The sequence below is a fragment of the Nerophis lumbriciformis genome, linkage group LG29 (genome assembly GCF_033978685.3).
Source record: "Nerophis lumbriciformis linkage group LG29, RoL_Nlum_v2.1, whole genome shotgun sequence".
Classification (NCBI taxonomy): Eukaryota; Metazoa; Chordata; class Actinopteri; order Syngnathiformes; family Syngnathidae; genus Nerophis; species Nerophis lumbriciformis.
The window spans coordinates 20,044,394-20,070,000 of NC_084576.2; the positions used below are offsets into that span (position 1 = coordinate 20,044,394).

A 25,607-nucleotide genomic window follows, 5' to 3' on the forward strand; every position below is an offset into this window, starting at 1 on the left:
CCGGCATCTTTGTTTTCTACCTGTCAACTGTCAGTTTAGGCTGCTCGCCGGCTCCTCGTCACCACTTCAAGATGGCGGTCAAATTTCTCGCGTCACAGCAGCCAATGCTGTGTCTACTTATCAGATGTCTATGAGTTGTACGGAGGGTCTGTCGCGGACTTTATACGTCATAGACTTGCAGCCAATAGAAATGACCCTCGGTGTTTAAAACCCGCCAAGCTCAAACCAATATTAAAATAGGGGTGTATTTTTGTTGAGTGTGCAAAGTGCTGAACAGACGCGTGGTGCATTGAATAAACCAACAAAGATATACTGATAAAAACAGATATTTAGGAACATAAAGTCTTTAAAAATCACAAAAATAGCTGTGTTAATTGTGTTTCTCCTGGTGTCTTCTTTCAAGACCCCTACGTTTTGGACTTGGGATCGCCCAGTGTCAAAGTTGACTGGTACTGCGCTGTCACGTCTTTGTTGCCTCTGGAGCTATTCTGATGTTCCGAGTAAAAGAGCTGCATATATGGGAAAATAACAACTTCCCCGCCGAGGAATCTGATTAAAACGCACGCCGACAGGTATGTTATTTATATCTCAACACTCGACTCTTCTTTTATTTATCAATTATCGTACTCAAGCGAAATCATTCATCCGTGCTAGCGTAGTTCTAGCAGCTAGCTCTGTGCTAACATTAGCTGTAGTTTTGTCCCTTCCACTGATTTTCACTAAATAAATACAATTTATGTTGACAAGCACTGAACTTACGTGGTCCTCAAGCTTCACATTTGATAGTAATTGATTATTTTACACATTGTACTGTGGTTCAACATTGTTAGCTTAGCTACTAGAAGAATAATAGGGGCTTTAACTTTTAACAAGTGTCGATTTGTAACAATATATGTGCAGTTTTGTTTCATCATTATTTAATTAATCATTTATTGCCTTTGTTTATTTGATAGTTTTTTTTTTTTTATTTGAACATTTTATTGTTGCGTTCATGCACATGCGTTCCTTACGGTGGCAAATAGGCGCAAACGCGCAGCAACGTCCAAAACCACAAATGATCCAAAAAAATTAAAAGACAGAAAGATGCTCCAAATTGAAACTGTTGCAATTCATTAAATTCTGCACGTACGGAAACAAAACGCAAAAGTAAAACGCTGCCAATGCCAGTAAATCACTAAAAAAAGTGAGCAACGCTGCAAGGGTGCAGTATTTTCCAGTTGTAGTGTCAAACTCCTTTTTATTGTGTAAAAGTGAATAATATATGAATATAAATGTATATGATACACATATATAATTGCATAGTTGCATTTCATTAGTCTCTCTTTTACGTACGCTGTAAAAAATTGATTTCGATTTTATGGTAAAAAGCTCAGTTGCTATAATTCTTTCTGTTTTATTTACAGCATACCGTATTTTTCGGACTATAAGTCGCAGTTTTTTTCATAGTTTGGCCGGGGGTGCGACTTATACTCAGGAGCGACTTATGTGTGAAATTATTAACACATTACCGTAAAATATCAAATAATATTATCTAGCTCATTCACGTAAGAGACTAGACGTATAAGATTTCATGGGATTTAGCGATTAGGAGTGACAGATTGTTTGGTAAATGTATAGCATGTTCTATATGTTATAGTTATTTGAATGACTCTTACCATAATATGTTACGTTAACATACCAGGCACGTTCTCAGTTGGTTATTTATGCCTCATATAACGTACACTTATTCAGCCTGTTGTTCACTATTCTTTATTTATTTTAAATTGCCCTTCAAATGTCTATTCTTGATGTTGGGTTTTATCAAATAAATTTCCCCCAAAAATGCGACTTATATATGTTTTTTTCCCTTCTTTATTATGCATTTTCGGCCGGTGTGACTTATACTCCGGAGCAACTTATAGTCCGAAAAATACGGTAACACTGTAAAATCTACAGTTCTTTTTATAGTGTGTTACTGCTTATGAAAAAACTGTACCGAAGTTGTTTTTAGGGTAAAAAAACTGGCAGCTTAGTCGCCAGAATTTTACCGTAAAATCTGTCGTCATTTTCACATTGTACAATTCGATAGATAACTTGCTTTGAAATCATAAGTCAATTTATTTGTATTTTAACGAAATAAAACGAAAATGCAATGTTTTTTTTTTGCAATATTAGACAATATTTAAGATAAGCAATTGCATCTATTTTTTAATGTCAAAATGGGAAGAAAAAAATGCATTTAGTAAGAAAAGATAAGGTACTTTATTATATCCAGGCTTTTTCAGGCCACTTAAATGATGTGGCGGGTCAGATCTGGCCCCTGGTTTTGGATCGTTTCTGCGTTTGGACGTTGTTTGCAAGATTGTCGGCCACCCTAGTTCAGCTTCACGCAAACATTGACAACAATCTGAGCGTGTAATATGCATGTTGATTTATTTAACAAAACTAAAGGCTCAAAAGATGGACGATAGGCTGAATGGATCCTTGCCTGTTGGCTCCTCGGAGTATCTCCAGCAGTGGTGAGTTTCCACATGAGTGTACGGATGCTAACTTTCGAGTGTGAGGAACATTGAAAGCATGTGCACCATATACATTTTTTATTTATTTTTTTATAATTTTTTCATGCTATGATTTAACTTTAACTGGCACTGTATCATTGCCAGTACATGTTTTACCTTATGTGTCAATACGCCCTGCCCCGTTTATCCCTGCCATGCCTCAGGATTCAGTCGACTCAGCAGTTCCAAGCTCTCCAAGCGCAGTATTCCGCCTTCAGCCATCAGTCTTCCTACCCGGAGGCACCGACGGGAGCAACAGCCACACCTGCCGTGGTTAACCTTCAGCCAATGATGGAGCAACAGGAGCCGGCCGACCTGACCAAACGTAATTTTCTCCTTATTGCCGAATTAATCTGTCGTCCGGCACCTTTCCATCAAGTGCACCTTATTTCAGCTCCCCAATTTATTCATTTGCCTTTCTTCTATACTTCTGTATTGAAAGGAAAGCTCATTATGTTGTTCCTTTCTTTTTAATCGATCATAACTGATTTTTTATTGTGTGTTTTAATTGTCCTTGCAGCCCCGGCCAAAAAAAGAGGCAGAGCAGCTCAGCCCAAGGAACCACGCCCACCCAAACAACCAAAAGTCCCAAAGGCCCCCAAACCCCCTAAACCCCCAAAGGCACCAAAGCCCCCTAAGGACCCCAACGCCCCGAAACGCAAGCCGGGCCCAAAGCCCAAGAAGAACGCCGAGGGTCAAGCCGACGGAAAGCAGGAGAAGATTGACGAGAGCTTCAAGAAGGTGAAGCGGAAAGTGGACCGTTTTAAAGGGATGTCTGAGGAGGAGGTGATGAAAAAGACCCTCCCGGATCTGCTGGAGGACAATCTCGACTATGTCATCGTAAGCAGTCCTTACTGACGTGTTTTAAAAGCCGTGTCCAGCACCACAAAACCGTGTCCATTTTTCCCACTAACAGATTGGCATCAATCCAGGGTTGATGGCCGCTTACATCGGACGCTGGTTTCCTGGTCCTGGAAATCATTTTTGTAAGTTTCATCAAATTAATTCTTCTCTACAAAAATGAAGTTACTATGTCGGGGTGTTGTGATCCGATATTGATATTGGATATCAATCCGATATCGTTAAAAAAAAAAGAAAAAAAGAATCGGATGATATTGGCTTGCAAAGTAAACACCAAAAGGGGCAGAGTGCTGCAGGTCCCCAGCCTATTTTTACACTTTTCCCCATAATTTATGGGGAAGGGACCTGTAGGTGTCCCCAGGGTTCTGGAGCCCTCTGGTGATCTTCTGCAGCAGCGGGACATATCCCCGGAAACAATTAATGGCCCCTACAGCCGGCAGATACCCGGCAAAGGAGACACCAAAAGGGGCCAAGTGTTAGGTGTTGAAAGCAGCCAAAAAAGGTCAGAATTGCCCCGGAGAGCCCAAAATGTGAAAAAAGCCCCCCAAAAAAGGTCAAAATTTCCCCCCGGGAATGACTCAAAGGGGACCCAAAACAAAAATGTTGGAAAAAAGCAGAAAACGGTCATAATTCCCCCTGAGGAACAGGTAGGAGCCCAAAACAGGCCAAAATGTGAAAAAAGCTGAAAAAAGGTCAAAATTTCCCCCGAAAATTACTCAAATGGGACCCGGGTAGCCAGACCAAAATGTGAAGAAAAAAAAGCCCAAAACAGGCCCGAATATGGGAAAAAAAAGTCGAAAAAAGTAAAAATGTGGGGGAAAAAGCCAAAATAGGTCAAAATTCCCTCTGTGGTATGACTCGCAGAGGCCTCAGGGAGCCCAAAACAGGCCAAAATGTGGGGGGGAAAAGCCTAAAACAGGCCAACATGTTTTTAAATATAGTTTAGTCAAGGCAGAAGCGTATTAGCAAGTATCCAGTATCAAACGTGTCCGCCTCATGAGTAGGGATGGGTACTGAATCAGGTCTTTTTTTGGCATCTACCGACTTCCAGATGGTCTTACCAGGCATCGATTCACTTAAAATCTGATGGTGCCATGTTTCGGGACCTGGGTTTGGCACGACGTCACGCCCGTTTGCCTCCTCAGTCGGCTCTTTGCACTGTGGCACTGTGAGCAAATTTAGCCAAACTACCTTAGATTATGTTGCAAATTTCAATGCCAATAAAGAAATTGACTCAAAAATCACTCCAAAGTAACACATTTCCATAAATGCGCTCGCTTGATGCTAATATACATTGGCTTTGCTATTGACAAACTACTTAATAACGTCAGTGATTTTACATGGCGATTTCAACACCTCCAAATTTGCTAATAAAACTACCGTATTTTTCGGAGTATAAGTCGCACCTGCCGAAAATGTATAATAAAGAAGGAAAAAAACATATATAAGTCGCACTGGAGCCTGGCCAAACTATGAAAAAAACTGCGACTTATAGTCCGAAAAAATACGGTATACCTAAGATGCATGTTTCGATCATTAGCTGGTGCATAATAAGTACAATACTTACATTATAAACACTTTTTAGGGCGTAACAGTAGACTAGATTCAGCAAAGACTGAACTGATGAACCAACACATCATACACACTACTGCCATCTGACGTCTTGGACTTGCAACTGCAAATGAGGCTCGGAATTGTGATATTAAAACACGATATAACTAGACAGCAGTTATCATAATTAGCTAATTCCTAAATGTTGCTGTAAACAAACGATACTTTATTTTTATCAAAAATAATATTTAGTAACACACAAAAGTACCAACAATTGGTACTGTTGACTTCCTGGCAATCGGTACCGTATCGGTTCAAATGTGAACGGTACCCGTCCCTAGTCATGAAATATTGTGGCCACATTGTGTCGCCAATAAAATGACCACTCCACTTCAAACTAAAGACAGCATAAGTCCAGTTAATGATAAATAAGTTCGAACCAACCATTGTTTTTGTTTAACTAATTGCACTTGATCAAACCTTTTCCAACATTCCACACTACAAAATAATAAAAGTATGCATAAGAGGTACAGGGACTTGTGGAGGTGCCCTGCATTTGCCAGAGAGCTCATTGACAGCCTTCTCTTGTTTTTCAGGGAAGTGTCTCTTCCTGTCGGGATTCACTGAAGAGCAGCTCAACCACATGCACGACACAGCTTTGCCGGGCAAGTACAAGATGGGCTTCACCAACATGGTTGCCAGGGCGACGCCGGGCAGCAAAGACCTCTCAACGTAAGCAGCGTCCCAACAATGTTTTTTTGTTCATTGAGCATTTTATTCCTTATTGCTTGAACAGTTTTGTTTTGTTTGTCCCTACAGCAAAGAGCTGCGCGAAGGAGGCACAATTCTAGTCGAGAAGCTAAAGAAATACAAACCTCTCATCGCCGTCTTCAACGGCAAATGTAAGCAATGTCGATCTATGGGCGTACTGAAGAGGAGATTTATTCATGTTGTTGTTTTTCCCCGTCCTCACAGGCATATATGAAATGTTTTGTCGAGAACTATTTGGTAAGAAACCGAAGAAGCTTGATTTCGGTTTGCAGCCTCACAAGATCCCAGACTGCGAAGTGGTGAGCAAACACCATCAATTTGACAAACACGCGTGTACGTGCACACAATATTTCTGTATCAACCATAATAAAAGTATATAATATAACATATAATAATGTAATTATATAATATATACTCATTTTGGGCCTAAATGACGACCAGGAAGCATTTAGGAGTGGTTGTCATGTGACAGTCATGTGACTATCACAGATAGGGATTAATACCGTACCCTGTACTTATATAGGCATTGACCGAATTCTGTCTGTACTACGGGTTATCGATTCACGTAAAATCAAACGGTGCCATATTTTGCTAGCTTTGGGGCACGTCACGTCACGTCCGGCTGCAGACTAAACACTAGTTCCCGTAAACAATCACCCAAGCAGCACTCAGCCAAACTCCCCCTAAGTAATGTTGCAATTTTCAACACCAACAAAGAAAGTATGTTTGGTATAAAACACTCAAATATAAAGTAAGGCTGCGCTCTTCCAAAATGCACTAGCTTGATGCTAATTTATATTGGATTTGCCATAGACAGGCTACTATTAGGCGATATCAACACCTCCAACTTTGGTAATGTATACTACAGCTAAGATGAATGTTACAATCAAACAGCTTGTGTAATAAGCACAATACTTACTGTAAAAACTAGATATGTCCGATAATATCGGACTGCCGATATTATCGGCCGGTAAATGCTTTAAAATGTAATATCGGAAATTATTGGTATCGGTTTCAGAAAGTAAAATTAATGACTTTTTAAAACGCCGCTGTACGGAGTGGTACACGGACGTAGGGAGAAGTACAGAGCGCCAATAAACCTTAAAGGCACTGCCTCTGCGTGCCAGCCCAATCACATAATATCTACGGCTTTTCACACACACAAGATAATGCAACGCATACTTGGTCAACAGCCATACAGGTCACACTGAGGGTGGCCGTATAAACAACTTTAACACTGTTACAAATATGCGCCACACTGTGAACCCACACCAAACAAGAATGACAAACACATTTCGGGAGAACATCCGCACCGTAACACAACATAAACACAACAGAACAAATACCCAGAACCCCTTGCAGCACTAACTCTTCCGGGTCGCTAAAATATACGAGCCTACTGCATTGCAAATGATACTCAAATGGAATCAGAAAACCAGCACAGTTATCTTAATCAGATCATTTTTAAATGTTACATTAAAATTAAAGTTTTATTATCAGACAATTACAATTTGCTTAACAACACACAAAAAAGTACTGAAAATTTGTATCGATTACCTGATACCAGGAATTGTTACAGTATCTGTTCAAATGTGAACAATAAACATCCCTAATTACGGGATATTTGTTCTTTCCCAAAAGCCCATTTTTGCTATTAAAGCAAATGTTAAAGCCTTTTATCAATGTCAATGCTTTGTTAGTATGTAAAATATTACACTTAAACTCTTCTTATAATATATCTCCAATTAATTCATAGTAAAAAAAAAAAAAAGAAGGTAGGAATATGTTCGGGGTTGAGCCTTAAAGTAGGTAGGTAGGTCTTTATTGTCATTGCACAAGTACAACGAAACTTTGTTTTGAAAGCTGCTATTGAAAAGCCTTAAGATATTCGTCACAATAGCAAAAATATTAATAAGACACTCAATAAATGTTCCCTGCTTCTATTATTTTGAATACATTTATGCTCTTTAAGTTCAAATCAACGTACATTTGTGGTACCGAGCGCAGAAAAGTGTCAAGTACGAATACATTTAGCATGAACATTGTAACATCTACACTACTTGTCAAAGGTTTAAAGACACTTGCTCATTTAATAGCAATGGAACATGTGTCTAAACTTTTGACCGGTATTGTATGTAACATCACACAGCACTGACGTGAATCAGTTGGCATAGGTACCGTTCACATTTGAACCTATACCATACCAAATCCCAGTATCTGGGAATAGATACCGGTACTCAACGGTACCATTTTTTGTGTGTGTGTGTTAATAAACGTTAATTGTTTAATAATGAAGTGTAGTGATTTATATTTATATAGCGCTTTTCTCTAGTGACTCAAATCACTTTACATAGTGAAACCCATTATCTAAGTTACATATAGACCAGTTGCTCAAGTTGCTGGCACGGCTGCTCTACCAACTGAGCCACGCCACCCCACAATAAAATAAGATTTTATTTTTTAATGTAACTGGAGGGGGGCGTGGCCTGTGGGCCTGCCGCGGATCCGGGTGTTGCCAGGGCCGGCCTTGAAGACAGCGACAGGTGCATAGATGGCCCAGGTGCGCCTTGTTATCTAATCACCTGTCGCCTTTATTAGCAGCGGCCGTGATGAGACAAGTAGTTGGAGTTGGAGGTGCTGCTGAGCGGACGCAGGAGAGAAAGACAGTTTGCTGGAAAGCAAAAGACTTTGCACTATTCTATGTAAATAAAACAGTATTATACCAAGAATTCCTGGCAACCTCTACAGTAACATTTAAAAAAATATCTGATTGTAATAACAGTGCTGTCCAGTTGTTACAGTATATATTGTTTTGTGATTACATTTAAAATTTGCAATACAGTTGCACTAGATGGCAGTCATGTATAGGCTATGTATGGTATGTTGTCTAACTAGGAAGTAGCTTTTTCCATGAAGCTGAAATGTGTTATGTTGCGCCCTACAAAGTGTTTGTACTATAAGTATTGTGCTTATTACACACTAGTTTGATTGTAACATTCATCTGAGTTGTAGGTTTCATTACCAAATTTGGAGGTGTTGAAATCGCCATGTAAAATTGCTAATGCTAATAGTAGCCTGACTACGATAAATCCAATGTAAATTGGCATCAAGCTGGCGCATATAGGAAGAGTGGAGCCTTACTTTACATTTGAGCGTTTTTCAGGCAAACCGTATTTTTCGTATTATAAGTCGCTCGGGAGTATAAGTCGCACCGGCCGAAAATACATAATAAAGAAGGAAAAGAACATATATAAGTCGCACTAGAGTATAAGTCGCATTTTTTGGGGAAATGTATTTGATAAAATCCAACACCAAGAATAGACATTTGAAAGGCAATTTAAAATAAATAAAGAATAGTGAAGAACAGGCTGAATAAGTGTACGTTATATGAGGCATAAATAACCAACTGAGAACGTGCCTGGTATGTTAACGTAACATATTATGGTAAGAGTCATTCAAAGAACTATAACATATAGAACATGCTATACGTTTACCAAACAATCTGTCACTCCTAATCGCTAAATCCCATGAAATCTTCTTCCTCGGTGTCGCTTCTAAACAACTCTGCCAACTCCAAAGGTAGACAATGCGCCGCTTCCTCTTCTATCGATACGTCTAGTCTCTTACGTGAATGAGATAAATAATATTATTTGATATTTTACGGTAATGTGTTAATTTCACACATAAATCGCTCCTGAGTATAAATCGCACCCCCGGCCAAACTATGAAAAAAACTGCGACTTATAATCCGAAAAATACGGTACTTGCTTTGTTGATGTTAAAAAATTGCAACATTAGAGGGAGTTGTACCGTAATTTTCGGGCTATAAGTTGCTCCGGAGTATACGTCGCACCGGCCGAAAATGCACAATAAAGAAGGAAAAAACGTTTGCTATACGTTTACCAAACAATCTGTCACTCTCGATAGCTAAATCGGATGAAATCTTCCTCCCCGGTGTCGCCTCTGGTATGTCCTTTCTTTCTGCTGCTCGATTGCCGTTCTCTGCTGCATATTCCAGCTTGTAATCTGCAGTATATGATTTCCTTTTCGGTGCCATTTTTGTTCAGCCCTTCTCAGTTTTTACAAGTTACCGCCAATGTTGTAATGATCCATTTTCATAGGTACGGACGTAGTAGCATGTAGCATCTTTTTTTTCCACAATACACCGCCGTCATGACCCACAATGCACTTGTGCCATTACCCGCCCCCCGCATAATTTCTATTGGTTGACGTGTGTGACGATTGCTGACATTTGCTTCGCCTTTTCCGTGAATTAGATAAATAATATTATTTGATATTTTACGGTAATGTGTTAAAGGGGAACATTATCACAATTTCAGAATGGTTAAAACCATTAAAAATCAGTTCCCAGTGGCTTATTATATTTTTCGAAGTTTTTTTCAAAATTTTACCCATCACGCAATATCCCTAAAAAAAGCTTCAAAGTGCCTGATTTTAACCATCGTTATAAACACACGTCCATTTTCCTGTGACGTCACATAGTGAAGCCAACACAAACAAACATGGCGGAAAGAACAGCAAGCTATAGCGACATTAGCTCGGATTCAGACTCGGATTTCAGCGGCTTAAGCGATTCAACAGATTACGAATGTATTGAAACGGATGGTTGTAGTGTGGAGGCAGGTAGCGAAAACGAAATTGAAGAAGAAACTGAAGCTATTGAGCCGTATCGGTTTGAACCGTATGCAAGCGAAACCGACGACAACGACACGACAGCCAGCGACACGGGAGAAAGCGAGGACGAATTCGGCGATCGCCTTCTAACCAACGATTGGTATGTGTTTGTTTGGCATTAAAGGAAACTAACAACTATGAACTAGGTTTTCAGCATATGAAATACATTTGGTAACAACATGCACTTTGAGAGTGCAGACAGCCCAATTTTCATCAATTAATGTATTCTGTAGACATACCCTCATCCGCGCTCTTTTCCTGAAAGCTGATCTGTCCAGTTTTGGAGTTGTCAGCAGGCCAGGGAAGCTAGGGTTGATAGGGGGTTTAGCTCGCTCGTCTGCGGGAACAAACTGCCGCCATTGCTTGCCGTGCTACCGAGGTCCTTTGTCCCTGAATTGCTCACACACTCCGGCAGATTCAATGGGGGTCTGTCGGCAGATTTCTTTGACTTTATCGTTGGAAATGCATCTGCTTTGAGTGTCGCAGGATATCCACACATTCTTGCCATCTCTGTCGTAGCATAGCTTTCGTCGGTAAAGTGTGCGGAACAAACGTCCGATTTCTTGCCACTTTCGCATCTTTGGGCCACTGGTGCAACTTGAATCCGTCCCTGTTCGTGTTGTTACACCCTCCGACAACACACCGACGAGGCATGATGTCTCCAAGGTACGGAAAACAGTCGAAAAAACGGAAAATAACAGAGCTGATTTGACTCGGTGTTTGTAATGTGTTTGAGAAAATGGCGGATTGCTTCCCGATGTGAAGTCACGTTGTGACGTCATCGCTCCGAGAGCGAATAATAGAAAGGCGTTTAATTCGCCAAAATTCACCCATTTAGAGTTCGGAAATCGGTTAAAAAAATATATGGTCTTTTTGCTGCAACATCAAGGTATATATTGACGCTTACATAGGTCTGGTGATAATGTTCCCCTTTAATAATTTCACACATAAGTCACTCCGGAGTATATGTCGCACCCCCGGCCAAACTATGAAAAAAACTGATTTATAATCCGAAAAATACGGTACTGATCGTTTACGTGAGCCGCTGTTTAGTCTGCAAGTCTTAAATCGGACGTTACGTCACATGCAACAAAAGTATCGGCATACGGCTCCCTTTGATTTTACGTGACTCTATGCGGAATTCGGTCGGTGCCAATAAAAGCTCCAAATTTTTTTCGAAGCGAAATACCACAAATATCTTCTTATTCACTGAATATAATACTGTGTGCACGCAAACGTGGTCCATGAAAAGGCGAATCCATTTCAATGAAACGACAACCAAGCAGTGGTGAAACATCCCTCTTGCTCTCAGGCCCTCTACCTGATGCCTTCATCCAGCGCTCGCTGTGCGCAGTTCCCACGCGCTCAGGACAAAGTGCACTTCTACATCAAGCTGAGGGAGCTCCGAGACCAGCTGCGGGGCGCGGCCAAGCCCAGGGAGATCGAGGAGGTCCAATACTCCTTTGACCTGAGTCTGGCCAAGGGTAAGAATGCTGATGATGATGATGATAATGAAGATGCTGTGTTTATACTTGACTCTTCCCTGTGTGTTCACAGAGGACGCCAAGAGGCTCGCCATCAAGGAGGAGCAGTACGATCCAGGCTACGAGGACGCCTACGGCGGAGCGTACGCGCAGCCCGCAGCTGAAGGAGGCCAAAGTCAGGCCAACGGTCACTGTACCTTCTCCCCTAGTGAAAACACAGGTGAGCACACGCGCCTGAACACAGATGGTCAAGGTTCAGATCTTTTGGTAATAAAGGAGCAATATTTGTGTGTCCCGGCAGACCGAGCACAGGAGGCGAGCACGTCGCAGACCCCGGAAGGTCAACTCCCCGACGGACAGTGGATGTCGCAGTCTTTTGCCGACGAGATTCCAGACATCAGCGGAGGAGCGAAAGACGGCGCCGCGTGAGGAAGAAAAGACGTTAGTGAGGCCCCGCTGCCGTCCTCCCGTCTGGATAACCGTTAGCGGACATGTCCGCGCTTAGATAGACTTTGTAGGCGTCTTGCAGAATCTTCTCTCTGCGTCCTTTTAGATTTTTCTTTGATCTTCACAGCGACGGCGGTGGTTTTTACCGACGTCCAATCAGGGACGAGGACTTTTTCCCACTGTCCTTTTTTTAAACGGGGACTCAGTCTTGTACTTTACACTCCTGACCAGCGGGGGGGGCAGCGTTTTACTTGAAACAGGCTAACATCCATGTTTCAGTTTTGCACTCTTCCATACGCACACGTAGTCTTTTCAGCGCACCCAAGTTGGCGAGCGCGCCGCGGCGGACCCGAACCGCCCCTAATCGCCACCTTCTTGGCGACGTAGCGGAAGGGGAGGGGCTACCTCAAGTGGTTGCAGTTCAGCTTAAAAAAGGAGAGAAGGAGAAGCCACAGATAAATATTGCAATTGCCATTTCCAGATTTGGGACAGCACAACAAAAAATTGGCACACTCAGAAACGTAAGTACACAGTGTTCACAGTATACCTAAAAAAAAAGAGTAATGATGGAAATACTCCATTTGAGACAGGAGGACACTGTCAAAACTGGCACATCCATATCTAAATTATACTTCGATATGTGTACTAATGGAAGTACTCCATTTGAAACGGCACTACTTTATCAAAATTGGCGCACTCAGAAACGTAGGTTTACATTATCTACAGTATATTTACATATTGATGGAAGTACTTCATTTCAGACGGCACTATATTGTCAAAATTGGTGCACCTAGAAACGAAGTACACAGTATCCACAGAATACTAAAATAAGTGTCCTGATGGAAGTACTCCATATGAGACAATACAACACTGTCAAAACTGCGCATTCCGAAACTAAGTACACAGTATCTAAAGTACACTTAGGTACTTAATTTCAGACGGCACTATATTGTTAAAATTGGTGTACTCAGAAACTCAAGCACACATTATCTACATTATACTTAAGTGTCCTGTCCATGTGAGACAGCAATAACATTGGCACATTCATAAACTACAGTAAGTACACAGTATCTACAGTATACTTAAATAAGGTACCTGATGGAAGTACTCCATTTGAGACAGTACGGGACTGTCAAAACTGGCGCACTCTGAAACTAAGTATCGGTACATAGTCTCTATAGTACACTTAGGTACTTATGAAAGTACTTCATTTTAGACGCCACTACATTGTTAAAATTGGCGCACTCAGAAACTCAAGCACATTATCTACAGCATACTCAAATACGGTAAGTTTCCTGTCCATTTGAGACAGCAGTACAATTGGCACATTCAGAAACTACAGTAAGTACACAGTATCTACAGTATACTTAAATAAGTGTCCTGATGATACTCCATTTGATACAGTACTTCATTTCAGACGGCATTGTCAAATTTGGCGCAATCAGAATGGAACTAAGTACACAGTATCTACAGTATACTTAAATAAGTGTCCTGATGGAAGCACTCCATTTGAGACAGTACGGGACTGTCAAAACTGGCGCACTCTGAAACTAAGTACATAGTATCCATAGTACACTTAGGTACTTATGAAAGTACTTCATTTTAGACGCCACTATATTGTTAAAATTGGCGCACTCAGAAACTCAAGCACATTATCTACAGCATACTTAAATAAGTTTCCTGTCCATTTGAGACAGCAGTAAAATTGGCACATTCATAAACTACAGTAAGTACACAGTATCTACAGTACACTTAAATAAGTGTCCTGATGATACTCCATTTGATACAGTACTTCTTTTCAGACGGCACTACATTGTCAAATTTGGCGCACTCAGAATGGAACTAAGTACACAGTATCTACAGTATACTTAAATAGGTGTCCTGATGGAAGTACTCCATTTGAGACAGTACGGGACTGTCAAAACTGGCGCACTCTGAAACTAAGTACATAGTATCTATAGTACACTTAGGTACTTATGAAAGTACTTCATTTTAGACGCCACTACATTGTTAAAATTGGCGCACTCAGAAACTCAAGCACATTATCTACAGCATACTTAAATGAGTTTCCTGTCCATTTGAGACAGCAGTAAAATTGGCACATTCAGAAACTACAGTAAGTACACAGTATCTACAGTATACTTAAATAAGTGTCCTGATGATACTCCATTTGATACAGTACTTCATTTCAGACGGCATTGTCAAATTTGGCGCACTCAGAATGGAACTAAGTATACAGTATCTACAGTATACTTAAATAAGTGTCCTGATGGAAGTACTCCATTTGAGTCAGTACGGGACTGTCAAAACTGGCGCACTCTGAAACTAAGTACATAGTATCTATAGTACACTTAGGTACTTATGAAAGTACTTCATTTTAGACGCCACAACATGGTTAAAATTGGCGCACTCAGAAACTCAAGCACATTATCTACAGCACACTTAAATAAGTTTCCTGTCCATTTGAGACAGCAGTAAAATTGACACATTCAGAAACTACAGTAAGTACACAGTATGTACAGTATACTTAAATAAGTGTCCTGATGATACTCCATTTGATACAGTACTTCATTTCAGACAGCATTGTCAAATTTGGCGCACTCAGAATGGAACTAAGTACACATTATCTACAGTACACTTAAATAAGGTACCTGATGGAAGTACTCCATTTGAGACAGTACGGGACTGTCAAAACTGGCGCACTCTGAAACTAAGTACATAGTATCTATAGTACACTTAGGTACTTATGAAAGTACTTAATTTTAGACGCCACAACATGGTTAAAATTGGCGCACTCAGAAACTCAAGCACATTATCCACAGCATACTCAAATAAGTTTCATGTCCATTTGAGACAGCAGTAAAATTGTCACATTCAGAAACTACAGTAAGTACACAGTATGTACAGTATACTTAAATAAGTGTCCTGATGATACTCCATTTGATACAGTATTTCATTTCAGACGGCACTACATTGTCAAATTTGGCGCACTCACAATGGAACTAAGTACACAGTATCTACAGTAAACTTAAATAAGTGTCCTGATGGAAGTACTCCATTTGAGACAGTACGGGACACTCAAAACTGGCGCACTCTGAAACTAAGTACATAGTATCTATAGTACACTTAGGTACTTATGAAAGTACTTCATTTTAGACGCCACTACATTGTTAAAATTGGCGCACTCAGAAACTCAAGCACATTATCTACAGCATACTTAAATACGTTTCCTGTCCATTTGAGACAGCAGTACAATTGGCACATTCAGAAACTACAGTAAGTACACAGTATGTACAGTATACTTAAATAAGTGTCCTGATGATACTCCATTTGATACAGTACTTCATTTCAGACGGCACTACATTGTCAAATTTGGCGCACTCAGAATGGAACTAAGTACACAGTATCTACAGTATACTTAAATAAGTGTACTGATGAAAGTACTCCATTTGAGATGGCTCTACGTTGTCAAACGTGGCACACTCAGAAACTCAAGTACACATAATCTACAGCATACTTAAGTGTCCTGTCCATTTGAGACCGCAGTAAAATTGGCACATTCAGAAACTACAGTCAGTACACAGTATCTACAGTACACTTAAATAAGTGTCCTAATGGAAGTACTTAATTTGAGATGGCACTACATTGTCAAAACTGGTGCACTCAAAAACTAAATACTCAGTATCTAAAGTATACTTAAATAAGTGTCCTGATTTGAAATACTCTATTTGAGACAGCTCAATGTGTCAAAAAGGGCGCACTCAGAAACTAAGTAGACAGTATCTACAGTATACTTAAGTATGTGCACTAATGGAAGTACTCAATTTGAGACAGCACTACATTGTCAAAATGTAGACTTTGGATTGTATGGCCTTGGATCTGAGTGTTTTTCAGAGGTCCTTTAGAAGACGCTGTCACATTCACAAGCTCCTGCTCTGATCAGTCTTTTAAAAACCTGCGTTGCCATGAACTCACCACCAGATCTCCCCTGGTCTCAAACGCATCATCACTGACTCCTCTGTTAAATTACCTCAGCAGCCTTTCATCATGAATTTATTCTTTTCTGAATTTTAGGCAATTTTAGGATTGTTTCGATGTCGCTGGAAATGACACTCACGGAATTTGATGATGTTTGTGTATTAAAATGTCCTGATGGTGCTTTTTTCTACATGGTTGATGTTCATTTGTCACTTAGCCGTGTTGTTTTTTATAATCAACAAAATGAAGCACACACCTTGTTGTCGTCGTCGTGATCTCCGCTGCCCAATCAGATTGTTGGTGGTCATCAGCAGGCTGTCAATCACAGCACAGTTACTGCATCTTTTTTTTATTTACATACAATATTTTTTAACATCAAATACTCAACTAGAATACCAAGAACCATTCCTGCTTTTATATGGATTAAATATCCAGACTCTTTCCTGGTACTTTTCTACTGTAGTGCCTTGATAAATGCCCGAAATCATTCACTGTATTTCATCTATTTTAGTGTTTATATAAACACCAGCATTTTGTTATGGCGTAAACATAGAATAAATACCAGGAGAAATTCCTGGTATTCATCTGTACACTAAAATAGTTCAAATGCCAGAACTATTTCCTGGTGTTTAATCTATTTAATTGTTGCAATAAATACCAGAAAGATTCCTGCTTTTTATCTATATACTAAAATAGATGAAATAGTAATCCTTCATGGTAGTCAATTTTAGTGCATAGATAAATACCAGGAACCTTTCAGGGTATCCTAGTACTGTGTGTGTGTATATATATTAAAAATATATACACACCCGGAATCTTTCCTGCCAGTTAATCTAGATTAAATACCAGGAACCTTTCCTGGTATTTTATTTCAGGGCATATAATACCAGCAATATTTCCTGGTGTTTTATCTATAGATACAGCAGTTAGATACCAGGAACCTTTCCTGGTATTCTATTTTAGTGTATCGATAGATTAAATACCAGGAACCTTTCTTGTTATCCTATTTTACTATACAGATGTATTACATACCAGGAAACTTTCCTGGTATTTTATTTTAGGGCATATAGCAGCAATATTTCCTGGTGTTTTATCAATTTTAAATTATACAAAGATTACTTACCAGGAACCTTTCCTGGTATCCTATTTTAGTGTATCGATAGATTAAATACCAGGAACCTTTCTTGTTATCCTATTTTACTATATATATGTATTACATACCAGGAAACTTTCCTGGTATTCTATTTAAGCATATCATAGCAGCAATATTTCCTGGTGTTCTATCTATTTTAAATTATACAAAGATTACTGACCAGGAACCTTTCTTGGTATCCTATTTTAGTGTGTGTGTGTGTGTGTGTGCGTGTGTATATATATATATATATATATATATATATATATATATCATCATCATCATCATCATAGGCATCCGTCCGTCAGTAGTGACGATGGGTTGCGCCTGGGGGAGTTCATTCTCAATGATTCCTCCCACCGTCGAAGCTGGCGCCAATCGGGTGGAACTTAAGACTGCCAGCTTCCGTGTTGTTTCCTCCCTTTAGGGGGAAGGCTGGAGTGACCTCTCCGTGGCGCAAGCCTGGGCAGAAAGTATGGAGATCTTGGGTTGCCCAGACATCAAGATCCCCCTCTCGGCCGTGACGATGTGGCCCAGAGGAAAGCAAGGCAATACATCTGGCATCGGCTTGGCTGCAGGAGCTGCCGGCAGGGGGTCAGCAATGACACCCAGCCGCCTCAGGGGCTCCACTCCTGATTTTCTGTCTGGGATATATATATATATATATATATATATATATATATATATATATATATATATATATATATATATATATATATATATATATATATATATATATATATATATATATATATATATATATATGTATATATATATATATACCAGGAACCTTTCCTACTAGTTATTCTATTTAAATTCATAGATTGAATACCAGGATCCTTTCCTGGTATTCTATTTTAGGGCATATAATACCAGCAACATTTCCTGGTGTTTTATCTATTTTAGCGTATGGATAGATTAAATACCAGGAATCTTTCCTGGTATCCTATTTTAGTCTATAGATATATTCCAGGAATCTTTTCTGCCAGTTAATCTATTGAAATTCATAGATAGAATACCAGGAAAGTTTCCTGGTATTTAATCTATTTTAGGGCATATAATGCCAGCAACATTTCCTGGTGTTTTATCTATTTTACTGTATATATGTATTACATACCAGGAGCCTTTCCTGGTATCCTATTTTAGTGTATAGATATATACCAGGATTCTGTCCTGCCAGTTAATCTATTTAAATTCATCGATATATTAAATACCAGGAACCTTTCCTGGTATTCTATTTTGGTGTAAAGATCAGTGGTTCTCAAACATTGTTCACCAAGTACCTCCTCAGAAAAAACTTGGTTCTCCAAGTACCACCATAATGAGGAACATTAAAAGAAACAGTAGCGTAGTAGGTCTAAGTATTCATTAAATCAAGGCTGAGGTTGTATTTAACAAGTATGTTTAATATTTTGGCCACTGTAACATTACACATAGTTTGAACAGTAACACTGTGTTTGAATAAAGGAAAAAAAACCTGTAAATTAGTGATTATTTTGCGAACCACTAGATGAAGCCCGTGTACCACTAGTGGTAAATGTACCACAGTTTGAGAATCACAGTGATGGATAAATACCAGGAATCTTTCCTGGTGTTTAAATTCATAGATGCGGGAAGATGACTGGTATTCAGCTATACACTAAAATAGTTCAAATACCAGAAATATTTCCTGGTATTTAATCTATTTCAGTGTTGAAATTACAGTAAATACCAGGAATATTACTGGTATTCAGCTATATCCTAAAATAGTTCAAATACCAGAAATATATCCTGGTGTTTAATCTATTTCAGTGTTAAGATAAATACCAGGAGATTTGCCTTGTGTCATATATTTTTTGCGCCAACATACAGAAGATTAAATACCAGGAGAGATTTATCTATACACTGAAATAAATAAAATGGTCATCTTTCCTGGTAATCTATTTTAGTGCATTGAAAAATACCAGGAATATTTCATGTTGTTTAATTTAATGAAGTTCATAGATACAATACATACCAGGGGTTTTTCCAGGTATTCTATTTCAGTGAATAGATTTATACTATAAATATGTCCTGTTTTTTTAATCTATTTAAATTCATAGATATATTTAATACCAGTGAAACTTTCTTGGTATTTTATTTTAGTGTATAGATATACACCAGAAATATTCCCTGGTGTTTGAATCTAGTTTTGTTTATATGTAAAAAAATAAATAAATACCAGCAATCTTTCCTGGTAATCTATTTTAGTGCATACTGTAGATACACCAGAAATCATATCCTAGCATATAGAAGAAGATTACATACTTACAACCTTCTTTGGTTATCTATTTTAGTAAATAAATAAATACCAGAAATCTTTCCTGGCATTTAATAATTTTCATTGCATTGATCAATTCTAGGGCAGCACGGTGGTAGAGGGGTTAGTGCATCTGCCTCACAATACGAAGGTCCTGAGTAGTCTTGGGTTCAATCCCGGGCTCGGGATCTTTCTGTGTGGAGTTTGCATGTTCTCCCCGTGACTGCGTGGGTTCCCTCCGGGTACTCCGGCTTCCTCCCACCTCCAAAGACATGCACCTGGGGATAAGTTGATTGGCAACACTAAATTGGCCCTAGTGTGTGGATGTGAGTGTGAATGTTGTCTGTTATTCTGTGTTGGCCCTGCGATGAGGTGGCGACTTGTCCAGGGTGTACCCCGCCTTCCGCCCGATTGTAGCTGAGATAGGCTCCAGCGCCCCCCGCGACCCCAAAAGGGAATAAGCGGTAGAAAATGGATGGATGGATGGATGATCAATTCTAGAAATCTTTATTGGTGTTTAAAATCTTTTAAGCACATACAAAGACTAAGTACCAATACTAGAAACCTTTCCTGGTCTTCTATTTCAGTGCATAGATAAGGACCAGGAATATTTTCTTGATGCTGAACTATTTGAGTATATATTAAATACTTGGAACCTTTTCTGGTAATCTGTTTTAGTGCACAAATTAGTGCCAGAATCCTGGTGTTTAATCTGTTTTAGTGTATATGTAAATTTAAGTACCAGGAATTTTTCCAGATAATATATGTTATTTTATAGAATTATCAGAGATCTTTTTTGGTGTTTAATGTTTTTTTTTTTTAAAGTGTATAGTTAGATGAAATACCAGAAATTATTACTGGTATTCTAATTTAGTGCAGAAATAAGGACCAGCAATGTTTTCCTGGTGTTGAATCTATTTGAGTGTATGTATAAAATGTCTTGTTTTTTAAAAAATTTTATTTCTCTTTTGTTTTGTTATATTTTTTTTAAAAAAAGAAAAAAAGATGTATTTAATAAAACATTTTTTAATTATTATTATTATTATTATTTTAATAAAAAATAAAAAAAATGTATGATTTTTTTTTTTTTTTTTTTACATATTTATTTGGGCTTTATTTTATTTTTTATCACTTTATTATTAATATTACTATTTGTTGATGTTTTTATTTATCTATTCATTTATCTATTTTTTCCTTTGTTTGGATACTAATACTAGGAACATTTCCTGGTAATCTATTTCATTGCACAAATTAATACCAGACCTATTTCCCGGTCAGGTTGTTAAATTTGTTTTAGTGTATAAATAAACAAAATACCTGGGTAATATCTGTTATTTAATACATACAGTATATAACAGAGATATTTCTTGGTGTTTTATAACTTATTTTGTGTGTATACTATATATAGATGAATTACCAGGATTTCTTCCTGGTCGCCTATTCTCTGAACACTTCACCTTTTGATGAGGAAGAAGATCAACTCTGCAGCCAACACGAGTGGAGTCAGCAGACAGAACAAAATTCTGAGTTGCCAAGGTGGACCGGCACCAACGTGACCCGCCTCTCTCCACCCTGCACACATGGCTGGTAACACACCCATATTTTTAGAACACTTTCCAGTCAAGCAAAAGAAAACAAACACACATTTTACTGTTTGGCCTAAAATCACCAGAAAACTTCAAATCCAAATGTCATTTGGTAAATGTCATATAAAAAGTCAATTAGTGAATGACAAGGCACTTTATATGAAATTGTACCACAAACAGATTATTAGCCTCTTCCTGCTCCATCACTGATAAGAATATAATTGCAAATTTCACTGGACGTTTCATTATGTCTCCTGTGGCGTTTGGGCTGTTCTTGTCCGCAGAAACACTGCATTCGAAAAAAAGGTGAATTTATGTTTTGAATGTTGTTATTTTGCACCAAAAAAATAACAGTACTAATAATAATAATAGATTGTATTTGTAAAAAGCACTTTACATTGAGTAAACAACCTCAAAGTGCTACAGTGTATTAAAAAAATAAATAAATAAAACAGCCAAATAGCTAGAACTAGTATGCATATATCTAAAAAAGGCTTTTTGTTTTCTTTTTTAAAGAAGGGTTTTTAAGCCTTTTTTAAAAGCATCCACAGTCTGTGGTGCCCTCAGGTGGTCAGGGAGAGCGTTCCACAGACTGGGAGCGGCGGAGCAGAAAGCCCGGTCTCCCATTGTTCGTAGCTTTGTCCTCGGAGGTTGGAGGAGGTTAGCCTGTCCGGAGCGGAGGTGTCGTGTGGAGGATTTGGGGGTGAGCAGTTCTTTGACAACAATTTGCCATGAATTGGTTTTAGCGCAAAACATGCATCAAATTCAATTCAAGTTTGATCAAAACAGTCTAAAAATCGTATGACAAGTGTGAACAAAATTCTACTTCGGGCCCCAATTTAACATTCACAACTCGAAAAGCAAATATGAAATGTATAGTACACTTTATTGATACAAATGTAATAATGTATAATATACTGTATTTTCTATATTATATGATGATGTATATTTTAACTGTGGGTCCCTGTCCACATTCTGTGTGCTTCTAGGGATAACCTTTTTGCAGAACGGACTCTGATATTAACAAAAGAAACAATTATGTAATACAAAATTATGTCTGTCTTTAAATAAATAAATATATGAAATGAAATAATTAAAAAACTAATGGTCAAAGACAATGTTATACACATTGTTGGATACAAATATCAAAGATACATACAAAGACAGACAAAACAGTATACAATTTTGCCTATCATTCACAAACCTTATGCAAGACAAAAACTAGTTTTTCTTTCTTTAATGCATTCTAAATCATAAATAAACACTAGCAAAAGTCAGCGAACATAGAAGGTAATGGAAGTCGCACTATTCTGCCCATAAAGCCCTCTAAAAACATCCAAAACCCACCAACAATGCTACATTTACATCTCGTGACCTGAATTTTAACCAAGTATTAGCAATGTTGTTATTATCAGCGCCGACGCAGACAAACAATTTTTAGCCGCGCCATGATCACAGAGAGCTAACTCGCTTATATTGACAACGATATTGTGCCCGCGAGCTGCTGCATCGCCTCTGAGTTGGGGAAAGTTCATTCTAGATTAAAAATCATGCCTCTCACCTGGATAGCAGAAGGTTGTGGACATAAGCCGAGAAGTTGGTCAACTTTGACATTCAGCTAATATCTGGAGATGGCGAGAAAGACGTGGAAAAAACCACTAGTTTGCTGCAACTTTTTTTTTAAACTAACCCAGTGAGAGCTGACATTGTACAGTAAGTGATTGTTTTATTATGTTCGTAGATTGTATTTATTGTTTAGCATTTAGAAATACTGCTACATGAGGCTTTGTGTTTTACAACTGCTGAATCTGTTTAGCAAACGGCTTCTAAAACGTGTAAATCATCCTCCTTACATTCAGGCTCAAAAATATTCTGGATCATAATTTATCCCAAAGTAGTCTTGAGGTCTGCCGTGAATAATAATGTCAGGTTCAAACACTGATGACATCTATTAAACAAGACAAGAAGCAAGGAATTAAACAGAGACAGATTTCAATTTAGCTCAATTGAGGAGAAACGCGTAGACACTGTACCCTTGTCCAGTGTCGTCCCACGCTCTGATGAAAGATTGTACGCCTCCTCTTTTATTTGGACTTTCCCTGATTACATGGCAAGAGCTGTTTCCAAGGGAGGGGGGTCGTAAACAGCCATCGCCTTTGGTTACAAAACAGTTCAAAGGAAAGGTCGTAAAACAGTTCAAAGAAAAGGTGCCTGGAGGGAGGTCAGGCCCGGCCTCCTCTCCACTTTGTAGATCTCAGGTAAAGACAAAATCTTCCTGTGGATTACAATACATCAAAGAAACCGACACCCTCATGTCGCTCCCCATCCTACACAGTGAAGTTTTACAGGCCTTTTGCTTGGTAGGATCAAAGACAGCTTTTGTCCTCTCGCAGGGCGAGCTGAACTCAATGTAACACAAAGTTTTGTGATAACTTAGATACAATTATTCTGACAAATAATGTTGTTGTTGAAGGGAATAGCAAACGTTGTGATGCGTTTGTGAAATTACAAGGCCGCCACATGCTTAAAATGAGCAAATATTACATGTTACTATAGATGTTACTACTTGACATGTATACTTACAGCGTGTATACAAAACGTTTTTGGAGGTTTTTTAAAAAGCGTTTTAAAGGTGGAATAGAGCGAGCCCAATTACCTCCATTGTTAGCTGACTTTTGCTCGTATTATTTACGATTTAGAATGCCTTACAAAAACATTGTTCTTGGGTTCTTGTCTTACATAAAGAGTGTGAATGATAGGCAAAATTCCAAAACAAGTACAGTTCCCCTTTAAATGTACAAAACCCAAAACCAGTGAAGTTGGCACTTTGTGTAATTCGTAAACAAAAACAGAATACAATGATTTGCAAATCCTTTTCAACTTATATTCAATTGAGTAAACTGCAAAGACAAGATATTTAATGTTCGAACTGAGAATGCTTTTTTTTTTTTTTTAATAATCATTAACTTAGAATTTAATGGCAGCAACACATTGCAAAAAAATCCGGACAGGGTCAAAAGACGTTGCTTGGATGGCAACATATGTTGCTCCAAAACCTGTATGTACCTTTCAGCATTAATGGCGCCTTCACAGATGTGTAAGTTACTCATGCGTTGGGCACTAATACACCCCCATACCATCACACATGCTGGCTTTTCAACTTTGCGCCTATGTCAATCCGGATGGTTCTTTTCCGCTTTGTTCCGGAGGACACGACGTCCACAGTTTCCAAAAACAATTTGAAATGTGGACTCGTCAGACCACAGAACACTTTTCCACTTTGCATGAGTCCATCTTAGATGAGCTCGGGCCCAGCGAAGCCGGCGGTGTTTCTGGGTGTTGTTGATAAATGGCTTTCGCTTTGCATAGTCGAGTTTTAACTTGCACTTACAGATGTAGCGACCAACTGTAGTTAATGACAGTGGTTTTCTGAAGTGTTCCTGAGACCATGTGGTGATATCCTTTACACATCGATGTCGCTTTTTGATGCAGTACCGCCTGAGGGATCCAATGTCCCGGGCTTAGCCGCTTACATGCAGTGATTTCTCCAGATTCTCTGAACCTTTTGATGATATTACAGACCGTAGATGGTGAAATCCCTCAATTCCTTGCAATAGCTGGTTGAGAATTGTTGTTCTTAAACTGTTGAAATATTTGCTCACGCATTTGGTCACAAAATGGTGACCCTCGCCCCATCCTTGTTTGTGAATGACTGAGCATTTCATGGAAGCTGCTTTTATACCCAATCACGGCACCCACCTGTTCCCAATTAGCCTGTTCACCTGTGGGATGTTCCAAATAAGTGTTTGATGTGCATTCCTCAACTTTTTTGCCACTTGTGCCAACTTTTTTGAAATGTGTTGCAGGCATCAAATTCCAAATGAGCTAATATTTGCAAAGAATTTAGTTTTCCAGTTCGAAGATTAAGTATCTTGTCTTTGCAGTCTATTCAATTGAATATACAGTAAGTTGCAAATCATTGTATTCTGTTTTTATTTACCATTTACACAACGTGCCAACTTCACTGGTTTTGGATTTTGTAATATAATATTTATTAATAATTTTTATGACGAGGATCATAGGCAGTTACAATTGGCTCTACTCGTGCACAGCAATTAATGCATTCGTCCAGTTTTGGTTTACCTTAATAGAGCAAACATCTAACATCAATGAAGCACAACGATAACATCAATAAAGTGTCAGCTGTGTTGGACATTCTAAAGCCATGATGGCAGTGTTGGCTTTCCTTGCCCTCTGCAACCAAAGGGCCGATAATGCCTTCACTAA

The 25,607-nt window shown here is 38.8% G+C and overlaps 2 protein-coding genes across 5 annotated transcripts in view; one reads left to right on the plus strand and one right to left on the minus strand.

The window, feature by feature from the left end:
• The first annotated feature begins 448 nt into the window (after positions 1-448).
• Positions 449-16,514, plus strand: LOC133572114 (G/T mismatch-specific thymine DNA glycosylase-like). Of its 3 annotated transcripts, XM_061924827.1 has the most exons (11): positions 449-572; positions 2,431-2,498; positions 2,702-2,862; positions 3,058-3,377; positions 3,454-3,523; positions 5,546-5,681; positions 5,769-5,851; positions 5,925-6,019; positions 11,728-11,899; positions 11,973-12,119; positions 12,201-16,514. In XM_061924827.1, the coding sequence occupies exons 2-11, from the start codon at positions 2,440-2,442 to the stop codon at positions 12,326-12,328; spliced, it is 1,371 nt and encodes a 456-aa protein (XP_061780811.1). In that variant the 5' UTR covers positions 449-572; positions 2,431-2,439; the 3' UTR covers positions 12,329-16,514. The 3 variants fall into 3 exon arrangements, with proteins under 3 accessions (XP_061780811.1, XP_061780812.1, XP_061780810.1); XM_061924828.1 differs by lacking the exon at positions 2,431-2,498 and having other exon boundaries at positions 464-572; XM_061924826.1 differs by having other exon boundaries at positions 470-2,498.
• Positions 12,642-25,607, minus strand: part of LOC133572115 (patatin-like phospholipase domain-containing protein 2) — a 20,884-nt gene continuing 7,918 nt past the window's right edge. Inside the window, exons 7-9 of one of the 2 annotated variants that reach the window (XM_061924830.1) lie at positions 21,192-21,318; positions 16,581-16,639; positions 12,642-12,771 (exon numbers count right to left, since the gene is read on the minus strand). In XM_061924830.1, coding sequence (XP_061780814.1) covers positions 12,707-12,771; positions 16,581-16,639; positions 21,192-21,318 — 251 coding nt within the window. In that variant the 3' untranslated portion in view covers positions 12,642-12,706. Of the gene's footprint in view, positions 12,772-16,580; positions 16,640-20,852; positions 21,319-25,607 lie in introns of those variants that run through there. The other variant, XM_061924831.1, reaches the window with a different exon arrangement.